Below are 16,462 nucleotides of genomic sequence, written 5' to 3'. Positions count from 1 at the left end.
GCCTGGGCTATGTACATTTTAAAGCTATAAAGATAACATTTGAAACAAGATCAAGTTGACACCTCTCAAAAAACCCCATCTACTGAAGCCAGTGCACATTTTCCCATTGATGTCAATGCGAGGAGGATTAGGACCAATGTAACCAGTCTACATTTTACATGGCAAACGTCAGCATGAGCATATTTGTATAAGAAACAGCATTTCTACACGGCCTCTTATTAAAGAACCTCGAGGTGCATTACAAACATTAAGCCTCATCAATTCCCTTCCAGATAGGTAAATTTTACGGGTGGGAAAATTGAGGCTTGGGGAATGTCCCAGGAAGGACTGGGCTCTTTCAGAGGAAATTGGTCCAGCCCACCTGTGCCTCATTAACAGCCTCACAATGGGGCCTGGTAGAGGGGTGGTTGGTCTCTGTGAAGAGCTGATCCCTATAAACAGAGAGAGGAAACAATGGCAGTGACTGGAGAAGAGCTGTAGTGATCAGAGTATTCCGGCAGGAGACCAATGGTGGGGGCAAATTCAGGTCCATTCCCACCAGCAGGACTCTGTTCTGGTTCCAGCTTGTCTCCTCCTGCGGGGACCTAGGTCTCCCTTTGGTGGGAAGTCTTTGCTTTCTCTTACCTGCACAGTGCGTGAGCTGGTGCTGCCAGGAGTCGAATTCTCGGTGGACTCCCCTGCATGCTGCCACACAGGAACTGACTCCCCATGCACCAGGCTGCAACACCATTTGGTGCACCTGCCCCTCCATCTGGATGAAGGAGTAGCTGGGCCAAATTTGAGTGTTGTTGTGACCCCTTATGCCAGGTCGCAATGTCACTCTCTGAAATTTGACCTGGCTGCCCCTCCATCTGTGCGAAGATTTAGTGATCTAGTATGGGATCACTGCTTAAAAGTGGTTGGGGTGTGGCCCTCCACCCTTGTCCCCAGCTGGCACTACTGTTGGAGACCCTTAACTGGGAGAAGAGGTGAGGCCTAGAAAACAGAGCCACAAGGTTGAGGGCCAGCAAGACCAGACTCGAAGAAAGACGTTCCAGCTGGGAAGCTCTGGGAGTGCTTACTAAATGCAGGAATTGAAGCAAACTTTGCAGACTTCCTTTTGAGACTTGGAGTTTTGTTCTTAACTTGGATGTTTGCTTTTTTGACAGCTGCTGCACATTGAGCGAATGTTTTCAGAGAAACTTTAAGATCTCTTTATTGAGTGGTAACAGATACTTTAGACCCCCATCACTTTGTATATATAGTTGAGATTTATTCTCAGGTACATCCCGCCACTTTGTATTGCTTGGGCAGTTCAGAATGATCAGCTTTGGGCTCTAATTGGTCAGCAGAGAATTACTAACTAAATATGGGTGCCTTTCTCAAAGTCACCACTAATTCAGTGTGCTAAGGTTTTGGCTAGTAAAATCATTTTTTTAAAATTCTGATACCACAATTGGCACTCTGCTGTCCCATCATTAATAATCAAACTGCGGGGGTTATTTCTTTGTTATTATAGATTCTGTGGGAATTAAATTATATACATACTATTGGCAAAAAGTTTAGTGCATTAAACCATTTTTGCCACTGTAACAATGACACACTTAAGGCTCATCCACATGGAGCAACAATGAACACAACAGGTGCACTAACACTGGGTATTAATTGGTCCAAATAGACCCTGCCAGAAGGGACCACTGTGATCATCTAATCTGACCCCCAGTACAACACGGGCCATAACACTTCTACAAAATAATTTCTAGAGCAAATTCTTTAGAAAAACATCCAATCTTAATGTTAAAATTGCCAGTGATGGAGAATCCACCACAACCCTGGATAAACTGTTCCAATGGTTAATTACCTTTACTCTTAAAAATTTACACCTTATTTCCAGGCTGAATTTATCTAGCTTCACCTTCCAGCCATTGGATCATGTTACACCTTTCTCAGCTAGATTGAAGAGGCCATTATTAAATATTTGTCCCCCATGTAGGTACTTATAGTGATAAAGTCACCCCTTAACCATCTCTTTGTTAAGCTAAATAGACTGCGCTCCTTAAGCCTATCATTATAAGGCTATGTCTACACTACCGCAGTAAGTTGACCTACGCTACGCAACTCCAGCTATGTGAATAACGTAGCTGGAGTCAACGTACCTTAGGTCGAGTTACCGTAGGGTCTACACTGCGGGAGGTCGATGGGAGAAACTCTCCCATCAACTTACCTTACTCTTCACGTCGGGGGTAGAGTACAGGGGTCGACTGGAGAGCACTCTGCTGTCGATTTGGTGGGTCTTCACTAGACCTGCTAAATCGACTGCCGGTGGAGCAATTGCAGAGTGTTGATCCCGGCTCTAGTGTAGATGTAGCCCAGGGGTAGGCAACTTATGGCACACGTGCTGAAGGCGGCACACGAGCTGATTTTCAGTGGCACTCACACTGCCCAGGTCCTGGCCACCAGTCTGGGGGGCTCTGCATTTTAATTTAATTTTAAACGAAGCTTCTTAAACATTTTGAAACCTTATTTACTTTACATACAACAATAGTTTAGTTATATATTATAAATTTATAGAAAAAGACCTTCTAAAAAGGTTAAAATGTATTACTGGCACGCGAAACCATAAATTAAAGTGAATAAATGAAGACTCGGCACATCACTTCTGAAAGGTTACTGACCCCTGATGTACCCTAAGGCATATTTTCTGATTATTTAATCCTTCTCATGGCTCTTCCCTGATCCCTCTCTAATCTATCAACATCCTTCTTGAATTGTTGACATCAAAACTGGACACACAATTCCAGCAGTGCCAAAATACAGGGGTAAAACAACCTTTCTACTCCTACTCAAGATTCTCCTTTTTAAGCATCTAAGGATCACATTAGCTCTTTTGGCCACAGTGTCCCTTGAGCCAACCAGTACCCTGGATAAAGGCATGGTCTATACCCAGTTTTGGTACCAGTATAACTATTTTGGTTAGGGGTATGATTTTTTTTTAACCAAAATAGTTATACTAGTACAACCTCTAGCGTGGATGCAGTTATATTAGGTGGTTTATACTGGCATAGTTTATTCCCCCTCCCTTACAGGAACAAGCGATACCAATTTAAGCAAATATACCCCAATATAACTGAATACAAATGGGAGGGGGGGGGTTGTACCACTTTAACTTTACTGGTATAGTTAAAGCCATACAACTTTTGTGATAGAGAAGCTCAAAGTACGTTTTGTAGGAGACATAAAGTTGCTTGCATAGCAAAAGTCAAATCTTAAAAGATAAACCAGTTCAGCTGTACAAGAATGGAAAATTTTCATATTTGAAAATCCAGCAGGACCCAAAAAAGTACACAAATTAACCAGATAGTTTTTGGAAAAATACAACTAATTTTATTTTGAAAATATTAAGACAATACCTATATGTTTTAATATCAAGCCTGTAATAGTATTAGTATGCTTTAAATATATTTTGTCTAGTATTTAACTGTTAAGTTGAAATACTTTATGTGCGGGCGGAGGGGAAGTCATTCTTTCTACAAGTAGTTGTATAAAAAATGGAAAGGGATGAGCAACATGGAACAGATGTGATAATTTGTGATGATCTTCAAACAGTTGCCAATAGGTGGTGCCCTTTGGCAATTTATGGTAATGAATTCAGTTATAACTTTAGGTATCCTTTACCAGGAAATTTCAGTGAGAAGCTGAAAACGAGACTGAGCTAGATGCTTTTAATGTAAGATAACGAGGGCTAAATGAAGTCACAACTGTATGACAGAAATAAAATGAATATAGTATTGGCAACAAGCACGAAAAGTCAAGTCCAAACATTATGGTTTCTTGATGGAGGACTGCATAGGATTTGCACGTAGGATGACCAGACAGCAAATGTGAAAAATCGGGATGGAGGTGGGGGGTAATAGGATCCTATATAAGAAAAAGACTAAAAAATTGGGACTGTCCCTATAAAATCGGGACATCCGGTCACCTTATTTGCACGTTAAGCACTGGATCCTGCAAAGAGATGTGCACAGGCACTGCCATCAGTGGGGATAATTGTGGGCAGAGGTCCACCTGCATCTGTTTGCAGAATAAGGTGCATTTTATTTATCTGTGACGACAAATTGGAATGAAGAGTTTTTAAAATGGCAGTTCTGAAACGCTACTAAGAATGGTGCTTAGACAAAACATTAGAGAAATATGCATAAGGGTGTTGATTATCAGGAACACAAGCCCTAAAGAGAGGCTTTTCCAAAGAAAAGCAGGAATGGGGAGAACGTATGAGCATGTGGAAGAGAGAGCACTCTATGCAGAGGGAGCAGAAACACAGTTTGTGGGGGAGCTTCAGCTACTGCAACCCTGCAGGCAAATTCATCCCTCAGCCAGTGCAGACTAGCACAGTGACAGAGAGGGGAGGCTTTATATCTTCCGTATGCTGGGGCTTGCACCCAGAGTAGGTTAGAACAGCCTGAGAGCGAGTCTAACTTATACACTCCCAGTGCCGTAGATCAGGGTTCTCAACCTTTTTCTTTCCGAGTTCCCCCCCGACCCTCCACATGCTATAAAAACTCCACAGCCCACCTGTGCCACAACAACTGTTTTTCTGCATATAAAAGCCAGGGCCGCCGTTAGGGGGTAGCAAGCAGGGCAATTGCCTGAGGCCCCACGCTCGAGGGTTCCCTGCGAAGTTAAGTTGCTCAGGCTTCATTTTCAGCTGTGGGTGGCAGGGCTCGGAGCCCCAGGCTTCAGCCCCATGCAGTGGGGCTTCAGCTTTCTGCCCTGGGCCCCAGCAAGTCTAATGCCGGCCCTGCTTGGCAGACCCCCTGAAACTGCTCAAGGCCCCCCAGTGGGCCCGAAACCCCTGCTTGAGAACCACTGCCATAGACCCTATTGCTGGGGCACAGTATAATCTTGGCCACTCCTCCTCTGACTCCAACACATTCCCTCCCTCCTCTGGCCAGCTCGGTACCTTCCATCAACCTGTCCCAAAATGCTTCTGTGGTGGTGGTACAGAACTGGCTTAGGGTGGAAGCTGAACCTGGTGACTTCACAATGGGGCTGCTTTGCAGTTTCTCCAACACAAGCATTTGCAGACAGTGGTACAAGGGAACAGGCTACGTCTAAATAAGAAGTATCCATTGATAATGAATCAGACTCCCAGAGAGTGGACACAAGATTAGCCAACATATATTACTATCCTTTAGGGCAGGGGTCAGCAACGTGTCCGTACATGGACACAAGTGTCCTTGGTAAAAATGTTGAGGTCCATGGGGGCGCTCACCTGGGGCAGCTCCCTGCAAGCGACTCTCCGTCCCTGCTGTTGCTGGCAGAGGTGCGGCCAGGCACCAGGCGGCTCTGCAGGCACGTTGCCTCCGTCCCCGCTCCCTGAGCGCTGACTCCATGGCTCCCAGCCCATTGGCCGGGAACTGCAGACAATGGGAGCTGCGGGGGTGGTGCCTGTGGACCTGCCTGGCCACGCCTCCACTTAGGAGCCGGTGGGGGCACATGCCGCTGCTTCCGGGAGCTGCTGGAGGTAAGCACACACGGAGCCTGCACACACACCCCCACGCCTCAGCCCCCTGCCCCAGCCCTGATCCCCCTCCCACCCTCTGAACCCCTTAGTCCCAGCCCAGAGCACCCTCCTACACCCCAAACCCCTCATCCCCAGACCCACCCCAGAACCTGCACCCACAGCTGGAGCCCTCACTCGCCCCCGCGCCCCAATCCCCTACCCCAGCCCTGATCCCCCTCCCGCACCCTGAAGACCTCATTTCTGGACCCATCCCAGAACCCACACCCCCAGCCCAGAGCCCGTGCCCCCTCCCACACCCCAACCCCCTGCCTCAGCCCAGAGGCCCTCCTGCCCCCTGCCAATGTCCGTCACTAAGTCCAGTAATTTTGTCCAGTGTCCGTAATACAACATGGTGGTTCTGACCCCTCATTTAGGGCCTGATGCTCTCCTCCAATAAGGCTGGCATGGAGAAGCCAGCTAGGGTGAGTGTAGGGGAGAGGGGCAATGACACCCAAGGCCACAGAAGCCCTTTGTGGTTTGGGCGTGCAGGAACAAGTCATATTCTGCAAGCAACATTCACTCCTGCAGAACTTGCAGCAGTTTGCTCTGCATGACTTCAGGGGAAGGCAGCTAGTGGCTGAACCAGCTACCAAGAGGAGAGGCCTATATGTCATTATGGGTGGGCAAACCCTCCCTCTGAGGCTTAAAGATCGTTGGGGTTGGGAGCAGAGTGCACCATTGATCCCAGGACACCTCAGGTTTGGAGGTCTGCACCTCTTGTCCCTTCTGTGGTGTGGAGGAAAAATAGTCTAAGGCCTAAACTTTGGTCAAGTGAACTGTATGTAGGGTCAGGTGAATTGTATGTGTGGCCTGGAGGAAGGAGAAAAGAGGGGGGGGGGTAAAAGGAGAAGGGTAGACAGAAATCATAAAAGCAGAACTAACTGTAGACATTATAAAAGTAGAATTAACCTTTGTAACAGATTATGATTAATAGATGTCAGGTGACAGAGCAAGAAACCGCAAAGGGCAAAACTAAGAAAAACAGGAAAACTTGTTTTGTTTTATTCCTTATATGAATGTAAAACTTTAAGGAAGTATATGTAATTTTTGTGGTTTTATCCTATATAATCTCTCGCATTTTATCTGTCGGGGGGGTTCGGCTACCTTGGCTGACTCCCCCATGCATGCATGTTTGATTGTCAATAAAGGAGCCTCAGGCTGTCTGATCCAAAATCAACAGTGTGGCCAATTTTCCACAACAGTGGTCTCTCCCTTTGATTGGGCTGTTAGGAGGAAACACTGGAAGTTCAACCTGATGGAGTTTCCTGGGTCTTCTGGTTCCCCCTCTCACAGGTCTTTCCTTCAGAGGTTAAAATAAGTCATTAAATCTTAGATGACCCCATAATGACACCAAAGATTAGCATTGTTGGAGTTCAACTCAAAGCTTCTTTAGCATAGGACTTGATGCATTCTACAGTTCAAAGCTGAAATGAACTATTAGAACCACAGACTGGAAAACTGGCCCAAGAACTGGAGAATTCACTTCCATTAGCTTCTTAAACTCAATGTTCATCACAAGCCTGCATTCGTTTCGTGATTAAAGGAATGAATTGCCCCACGATGATCAGTCAGGCTACGAGTCAGTCATGGAGGTCACGGATTCCATGATTTTACGAGACCTCCATCACTTCCTGAAAATTCCAATAATTCAGCCTCGGGTGTGGGGATTAAGGCATCACCCTCATGACACCGGGGCACAGGCTTCTATAAATCTGTGATTTATTATTTTTTGGCCATGTCCTCACCGTGACTTTTAATAAAAATACCCACGCCAAAATCACAGCCTTAATGATCAGCTACTGAACCACTTGAAATTCATAGTGCTGCCCATAGGGGGGTGGTGAGCTAAGCTGAATTTCTCGTTGAAAAAGAAATGACTGCAGTCATGTTCTTGTGTGAAAAGGGTTATTAAATCTGAGGTTAGTTACAAGCTTGTGTGTCAGAGAGACAGAGTACACTGAATACCAAGACAGGAGTGACATATTTTTCGTTGTTGAAAATAACAAGCCCAAAATAGGACATGAGCATTCAAGCTAGAACAAATTTTGGTTTTCATTAGAGAACGTGTACAATCTGTTTCCTAAGTCATTCAGACAGCAGCTAGCTGATAATGGAGCATTGCCAATCGTCACTGTATTTCATCAGCATCCATCAGCCTAAAGGATCCATCCATCAGTTACTTGGTATAAGAGGAATAAAGCCCTTGTGCTATATCACTGTCACAAATTTGTCCTCCTGCTTTAAAAGCAGTTTATTATAGGAACATTTTGTAGCTATAGGAGGCACTGCCTTTTAATTGTGCTCTGCGATTAATCAAGGAAAATAGAAACCGATTTGAACAGAGCGAGCTAAACAGCTAACCGTACATTTGAGTGCTTATTTCCATGGGAGATGTGCAGACACTTAAGCACATGCTTAACTTTATACATGAGTCGTTCTGTTAACAGTTTTCAAGATTGGAGCCTGATTTCTTTTATTGCTCGCTGATACCAGCTGGGATTCTTCCTTTATCTTATTTTAGAATGTAATGCTGCCATCCATCCCCAGGGCATCTGAGTAAGAACAATTATGGAGAAGATCATGGCATGTCTGGCACTGCCCCCTTTTGGAGGGGTCAAAACTCTGCTTGGAGGGTAAGGATTAAAAACAGCCGTGTGTGTGTGTGTGTGTGTTATACACCACCTTGACACACTCCACTCTGATATCACATGGGGCAAAAAGAAAAGTTAGTTTTTACAGGGGGAGGAAATGCAATTTTCATGGCTAATATGCTATGAAATGTCTCTAACACAGACATGCATGTGCAAACACAAAGGAAGGTATGATTTTGCTGAGCAGTGAAAAGCTGGAGTTTTGTCAGCAGAAAGCATAAACAGTTCCTGTGCATTCCAGTGGCGTACACTTTCAGTTGGATCCTTATCAGGGCTAATTCTAGGGTCCCATTATTGGGGAGGGGACAAGTGGGCATTTTGGATCCCCTGGATGTTGCTATTTAAAAAATGAACAACCTTCCAGGAGTCCCGTGGCTAGTCAGACCCCTGGAAAATCTTAAGAGTTTAAAAAAGTAAAATTTGGCTATTGTGTGAATATCTGATCATTATCACTGCTACTGCTGCTGCTACTTAACACTGGATAACTTTGTACATATTTTGGCCTTTCTGGCAATAATTTGGGCCCCCCTAAAGGTTATTGGGGGTAAATGTCCCCTTTGCTCCCCACCCTGTAGTACTGGGCCTGCTGCTCACACAGTGAAAATGTCTCTCTCTATGCAGGGGATGATATTCATTTTATAAATGGAACTGTCCGTGACTTCTGAAGATTCCCAGGTGAAGTGTTCTCCATCACCTTGAGAGACAGCGCGCATTTAAAACAAAAAAGTCAGATTCGGAAATTTCACTGAAAAACACATCTTAGGTTGCTCAACCACACTGGAGAGCATCTAGATCAAGAGATAAAGTTCTCCCCCACCTCTTGAAGAAAAAAAACCCAAAGTAACAAAACAGAAAAACAAACATAGGTTTATTTCTAACTGTAATTAAAGAGCAGCTGTGGGGGTCATTGTTTCTCGTCTATGCTTAGTCTATGATACTAATCTAACTTCTCAGCTGTACAATCTTAACTAAATTCTTCCCCATCCCTAGCTAAAGAAAACAAACCTGGGTGAATAGTCCAGCAGAGTATCCTAAGCAGCTCTGAATTCTTAAAGTGGCTTATAGGCTTTGAGCAAATCTGCCCCACCTGTGTTGGTTGTGTTTCTTTATAAGTGGAAGAGTCAGACTACACCTTTTTCTAAGGGTCTGTATTTGATTTCAGCTTTCTCAAATAGCAGGTCAGCTTCAATTGGGTGAGTTTGCTTAAAAAAACCAATTGATTTTCAGAAAGTTTTGGCATGTTTTGTCCTCCTATTTCTCTTTCCACAGGGGTATTCCAATTAAAAGCTGTACAATCTCATTCTTTTGGCACACCCACCCAGTCTAAAGGAACTTGTCTTAAATTAGTTCTTAACAGTTAACTAGCACCCACCAGTGTCTGAGGGACTTCATTTTTTTTTTTTTTTTTTTTTTTTATTCTGGCCAAGAGGAAACTACAAGTAAAAAACATTAAAGAACTAGAAAGAGGGGTTTGTTTGTTTGTTTGTTTGTTTTCTGTTTAGACTAGGAAAAGAAAGTGTTCTTTTGTCCCAGGAAAAAAGCAACCCAAACTTTATCCTCTTTGTCCTAGAGCTGAGACAAAGGGATGCTCCCAACTTGTGGTGGTCCCTTTTCAGGGATTCTAAAATGAATGTCTATAAGCCAAGAGTTGTCAAGGACATGCCTTAATCACAATCTTTCTGTGGATGCTTGCATTAGCACCTCCTCCTGCACTCAACCACAAATAACTGAAATACTGTGCTCAACCAGGCCTCCTTTCTTTCTTGCTTTCTCTGTGGCAATTCCTGTATCTTTCCATTTAAGAAACAAAGGTAAACTAGTGTAAAAACAGACATAAGTGGTGGAGAATCACACTCAGTATTTGGGTTTTGGGGCTGAATCTCTCATTAGATTGAAAATATTTTTCCCCACGAGCACTGATTTGACTTGTTTCTCTAAGCATGTCAAGCTCTAATCTAGATACCAGGGATTAGATTCACTTCAGGAAGTTTGGAGCCAAAATACGTTTTGTGGATCTGGGCCTAAGTGAACAGGAAACTTGTTTGTCAGAGGATAAAACAAAATTTAAGACAAACTACTTTCTTGTATCCATCTAATTGGTGGCTTACAGATTCAATTAAGTATTTGGCTAGTTTCTTGGCAACCTCCCCAGCTCATATTGTCTTTCATCACAAGAGAGATTACTATCAGAAATTTTTGCAGGAATGCATGTAGCCATAGCTCCACGTAACTAAATTCAGTGTCTGAAAAGAGTCCTCTATCCTGATGCTTTAAGGGTCACAGAAGGTGTCTTGCTTAAAGATCACTAGCAAAGCAAAATGAATTGGCTTGATGATCTCTTGCTGCTTTATGATGTATTTAAAAATCATGAGAACTTCCTCCCACTCCCACCCTTCAAACTTATTTCCCCTTAGCTGTATCAGGAATGTCCTGTGTTGTCTTCTGGAATGAAAGTGTGCTAAGGGCTTTTGCAGCCCCCACTTCTTTAGTTCCGGGCTGCTGAATCATTTAATTAAAAAAAAAAAATAGGAATAGATTAAGAGGACTCCCCAGAGTCCTCCCAGCAAAGGCCCAGGTGAGCTGCTTTTGCCTGAATTAAGCTGACTGAGGCTCATCCTAGCAGGGATTTGAGCAGTGAACTCTACTAGCTAACCAAAGGTAAAAGGGTTTAACCTGGATCTGTACTTGAAGAAAAGTTGAGGCTAGGTCAGGGTTAGCCCATGTGGTGTCTGTCCCTAGTCTAATCTTTCTCTCCCTAAACTGCACAAACCCAGAGTCTGAATAAAAATCACTTCCCCTCAGATTTCACTTGCTTTGTACCCCTGCACCTGTATTCACTTGCACCCACAGTACAGGCCTGATCAGCGGCGGCTCCAGGCACCAGCACTCCAAGCGCGTCCCGGGGGCGGCCTGCCGGTCACTGCGAGGGCAGCAGTCAGGCCGCCTTTGACGGCATGCCTGCAGGAGGTCCTCCAGTCCCGTGGATTTGGCGGCAATTGGGCAGCGGGTACGTCGAATCCACGGGACTGGTGGACCTCCCGCAGGCATTGCCGCCGAATCCATGGGACGGGGGACCTCCCGCAGGCGTGACACTGAAGGCAGCCTGCTTGCCATGCTTGGGGCAGCGAAAAAGCTAGAGCCGCCCCTGGGCCTGATACCAATGCTTTCTGATAACATCTTCCTCCAGATTACACACTCGGTGTTTCTCTGTAGATAAAGATAAGAGGGGTAGTGGTAATATATAAATATATGCATTGACTTATACAGAAATGCAAGGGTTAACCATCTGAAGTTGCACTAAATTATCGCGGTGTCAAGGAAATAAAAATCCATGTTCTCTGCTGCTCAAATCCAGGAAAGGTGCCAAAGTTTCTAGATAAACAGAAGCATGGAGGTGACTTGTTACTGTTTGTTTTTGGATATTTTATTTTGAAACAGCTTATGGTGTAAATAGACATTACAATAAAACAAGTGGTAATTGGAGCAGGGGGATAATGAGGAGGGATATAGGCTTATGCAGCTTATGGATTCAGCTGCAAAATGCAGTGGTTCTGAGCATTTAGGTGAATTCAAACTCCCTTCACCGTGAAATAGTATGAATGGACCCAGGGCCAGCTCCAGCATTTTTGCCGCCCCAAGTGGCTGGTGGGTGGGGGGGAAGCCACGATAAGCGGCACTTCAGCGGCAGCTGTACCAACGCCACGTCATTCTTTGGCCCCTTTCCGTTGGCCGCCGCAAGCACCTGCTTGTTGCGCTGGTGCCTGGAGCTGGCCCTGAATGGACCCAACCCAGGACAATAGTTCCGTGATGCCCGGGAGAAGGGAACCTAAGGGGACTGGCATAGCTTGATGCACTAAAGTGTGATGAAAGTTCAGCTCTTGCCAGCTGGTAAGAACTATCTCACACACAGCCATCTTCCCCTGTGGTACAACGAACCACATCACTGATGCCAATGGATGTTTTTACCCCAGGGATGAATTTGGCTCCTTCTGCTGTATGCACAGGCCTCTTGCATCATGCATTAGATCTGTGTACTTGGTGCAGAGAGTATCTGGTTCCCGAGTGAATTTGAAGTGTGTGTGTGTGTACACACCAGTTTCTCCACCAGCCCTGGCAATCTGGGGGGTGAGGAGTGTAGGGTGTCTCCTTCCTTTTCTTTGATTCAGGTGCACCTGCCCCCAGTAGCAGCAGCTGTTAGCACTTGAGAAACAGGGAAAACAAGCCGGAGGCAGCATGAGCTTTGCTGGGAGCTCAGCTTGGACTGTGTGGAGCCTCTTAGCAGCTTGGAAATTTGTCAAAGGGAGGAGTTGGTTGCATCTCCCCTTTCCATGCCTCCACCCCCCTTCAGTGTCTGATTGGGCATGAGGCTGCCTGGCTTGCTTATAAAAGCAGAGCCTGGCTTTTTTTCTACCCACTATTGAAGTGAGCTCTCCAGAGCAGCAGGAAGAAGGGGCTGTGCTAAACTGACACTGATGAACAGGCTCTTAGCGAATTGTCTGAAATAACAAGTGGCTTAAACGTGCAAAGGTATGGGTGAGCTTGACTTGTGGAGAAGCCTTATGGAATTTAATGGAGAGAAACTGCTATAGAGCATGGATTTGAGTCTTAGTTAAATGCGATCAGTTCTTAGATTAACTTCTTTAGGACACTGTTTAAATTCTGTAGTAACCTATTAGTTTTATCCTTTGCCATAAGAGGCTGGGGTGGGGGGAGATGTTGCTATGATGGGCAAACTTTCTTCTCCTACTAGGTTGTTAATGGTGCAGCAGGATAGAAAGGGACTTGGCATGCAGGCAGGGCTTTGCTTAGCTGCTGCCGGTCAGAAGATGTTCATGTGCTTCTGCTTCTGTTTGCAGGTGAACTTGAGCTCTGCCGCAGGGACCTTTCCCTCTCTGTATCCAGCTGCAGTGATGTGGTTCTTGGAGAAGATGAAAGCATCACCTGGAAACAGCTACCCACTGAGTCCTTCCTTCCTGGGGCTGCAGCCTGGTCAGATGGTGCCAGAGAAAGCCCGGGTTGGGGCAGCTACTTTTCCCAACATTTTAACCCCAGACAGGATCCCAGAGTTCTGCATCCCACCCAGACTGACCATTTCCTCTCCGCATGATCGCTGCCTGGCAGAGCCCAGTCTACATCCTCCTGGCACGGCCGATTGTAGCCCCAGCCCATTCTTGCCGCATCTCATCCAGATAGAAAGTGCCGAGGAGATTTCAGCCCTGGAGGAGGACTGCTCCAACTCAGACCCACAGTCACAGGCAGCGCTGTCCCTGCCCCACTTCCCCAAAGCCCAGACCTCCTATGGCTTCTGCACCTTGCTGGAGAGTCCCCACACCAGGAGGAAGGAGTCCATCTTCCACAATGACCCATGCAGCAGCTCTCTATCCAGCTTGATGCTGCCTCGATCCAGAGCCAATACCTATGCTGGCAGAGGGGCAGCTTCCAGCCCCATTGCCATTAGCTCTGCCTCTGCCAGAGTGCTTTCTAAGCATCCGCTCCTGCACAGGCAAGGCGCTGGGGACAGTGATACTACCTCTTCCACGGACTCGTCTCCTTTCAGCTCCCCACTGCTGAGTAGATCTCCTCCCAGATCCTGCCCATTGTTCAAAGCTCGGAGCCAAGAGGGGCTGCTTGGCAGGGCACTGAGAGCAAGGAACAAATCCAGCATGGTAAGGAACAACTCCTTATCGACAGATGAGAGCAGCTCCAATGATAACAGCCCCAATGCCACCAGGAGGTCTTCAGAGGGGCTAGTTGAGTCCTTCCGTACGCGGAGCTTTCACCTGTCCCATTCCGCTATTTTCCCACTAGACCTTACCTGTGGCCGAGAGAGGCTTGTTGGGGAGAGCACAGTGCTACTGGACAGAGGAGGATTGTTGAGACTGTCAGCCGAGTATTGTTCAGACAACAGAAGGCTGAGACTCCGTCTAATCAGTGCAGAGGGTTTATATGATGCATCTGTGGAGCCTAAAAGTATAAACTGCTGCATCACCTTCTCTCTTGTGCCAGGGAAAATTCAGAAGCAGAGAAGCACTGTTATAAAAAAAAGCAGAAACCCCATCTTTAATGAGGATTTTTTCTTTGATGGTATTGCAGAAGATGATCTGTACAGCTTTTCGGTGAGGATGAAAGCTACAAATAAAGGGTGTAGCTTGAAAAGAGACAGTGTGTTAGGTGAAAGTGAACTGAGTTTAGTGAATCTTTTATCCATCTAAAATGCCAGGCAAGCAAGCAGATATTTATTTTTGTATTTTTAAAGTGTTTTTAAATAAATGATTATTTACAAATTACTTTTTAAAAGCCTTTATTTGGTTTTGTCTGGTAAGTCACCTGCTCTTTCACTGACAATGTTAATTGTAAGTTGATCATTTGTAGAGCAAAACCTTAGGTTTGTGTGGTGGTAATAATTTCCATGGCTGCATGGAATACTATTACGGGCTTATGGAGATAAAAACGTTCTGCAAAGGTTTCCTTTCTAAAGGAGAGTATTGTTTTTAAAATCAAGGTTAGGTTTGACATGTCTAGCACAAAGGTTTCCTGATCTGGGTTGGGGCTTACAAATGCTACAGTAAAGCAAATAAAAACATAACACTGGTTTTGAAAGGTAATAACATTTACACTGTTCTAATCTAGATGGAAAACACTGCCAGTTAGTTTGTGCTGGGGGCCCTTGACATGACATGCTGGTTTTGAAACCAATTCTACTCTGCTATGGGGCCAGATGGTTCCTTATTCAGGAATGGGAGGGAAAGAGTAAAGCACAAAGCAGAGGCTAGGAACTTAATTCCCTCTTATTCACCTTAAGTTTAGAATGTTCTCATCAAGGGTAATAAGTTTAGCTCCTTTTGGAGCAGGCAGGGCTAAGGGCCACCAGACCTTCAGTGAGGGGGAGGTCATTCAGATCTTTGGGGAAAAGGGGCTTCAATGAAGACCCAAGACACTGACCTGGGGGCTTCCTGTCTCTGCTACACCCTGGGACCACTAATGATGACTGCATGTAGATCTTCCATACACACTCTCTGCAAGAGGTTGGTCTGGGTTGGGTTGTGCAGCACACAAGGAGATGTTGGAAGCAGCAGTGTTGGCTGGTAATCGTTATCATGTTAGGAAATAACCAAGGGGGCTCACAGTTATTGATACTGGAGAGATGCAGCTATTGCAACCAGTCTTCCCCTTCTCTCCCCCACCCCCAGCCTTTGATAGTGGTGTCTGAGGGGCAAAGCATGAGAAGAAGAATGGAGCTGGGTTCAGGATCTGGGCTTAGGTCACAATGTGGGCTGAATTCCTGGTTCTGCTGTGGACTTGTGACCTTGAACAAATCGGTGCATCTGTTTCTGTTCCCCAACTGTGAAATGGGGTTAATACTTCCCTACCACGCAGTGGAGTAGAGTATAAACTCCATCGGTGTTCCTGAGACACTCAGTAAAGTGACAGGAGGAGGCACCAAACCCCTAGATGTATGTGTTTCCTGGCCAATTGCTGCCCTCATTGGCTTCCCTCTGCTCATAAACTGAGGGGAGCAGATTGGCAGTAACCATTTAGTAACTTTGTGAATGGAGCATGGGAGTGGATCCAGGAACTAGGCATTGAACTCCTGGGTCTGCTGCTGACCTATCTGACCTTGGTTCAGTCAGATGCTCAGTCTGTGAAATGTAGATAAGATTTCATACTTGTAATGCATAAGGGAGGGGAACAGAGATGCAGGGACTGAAAAATGAGGGACTTTTCCTATGTATCGTGAACAGAATAGAATCAGGATTGCAGCTGTACGGTGCTGTTTGTGTAGAGTATTATTGCCTGAAGCTTTTCAAAAAGGTGTCAACTTCTAACAGAAGCAGCTCTTCCCCTTCCTTACCCCCTGAAGTTCAGTCTAGCAACCTTCTCCTATTTGAGAACTATAACTGACTGCAATTTGCAGTCACATTTGAGAGTGGGGCTAGAGAAGGGCCGGGTCTTCCAATGAAACCACATTGGGCTGCTTAAAAGTCTTTCAGTCTTAACTGCATCTTTCTCACTTGCATGGGCTACTGATGAAAGCCAAAACTGATAGGTGTCACAGAAGATCTGTAATTCACATAGATATTGCTATGATCCAAAACACAGGGCCCTGGTGAAAATGGAATGGGTAGGAAAGAAGCTTGAGGGGAGAAAATGCTGAGTTCATGCACAGAAGCAGATTAAACTTAATCATGATCCCTTTGTGTTCAAGCAGACAGACAAACTAGGGCTTACCAGAGCTGAAGCAAAGAAACAAAAAGGAGAAGGGAAAACT

The 16,462-nt window shown here is 45.5% G+C and overlaps 1 protein-coding gene across 1 annotated transcript; it reads left to right on the top strand.

Moving 5' to 3' along the window:
- The first annotated feature begins 12,628 nt into the window (after positions 1 to 12,628).
- LOC128844328 (C2 calcium-dependent domain-containing protein 4C-like) lies at positions 12,629 to 14,480 on the top strand. The gene is made up of 2 exons (XM_054041975.1): positions 12,629 to 12,720; positions 13,050 to 14,480. The coding sequence occupies exon 2, from the start codon at positions 13,104 to 13,106 to the stop codon at positions 14,403 to 14,405; it is 1,302 nt and encodes a 433-aa protein (XP_053897950.1). The 5' UTR covers positions 12,629 to 12,720; positions 13,050 to 13,103; the 3' UTR covers positions 14,406 to 14,480.
- Positions 14,481 to 16,462: the final 1,982 nt, after the last annotated feature.

This window comes from Malaclemys terrapin, chromosome 10 (genome assembly GCF_027887155.1).
Source record: "Malaclemys terrapin pileata isolate rMalTer1 chromosome 10, rMalTer1.hap1, whole genome shotgun sequence".
NCBI lineage: Eukaryota > Metazoa > Chordata > Testudines > Emydidae > Malaclemys > Malaclemys terrapin.
Note: the sequence above shows the minus strand (reverse complement) of the source record. Positions and strands in the feature narration are given on the sequence as shown.

Coding starts and splice junctions, on each gene's coding strand:
- LOC128844328 (XM_054041975.1), top strand. CDS start 13,104: ATGTGGTTCTTGGAGAAGATGAAAGCATCACCTGGAAACAGCTACCCA.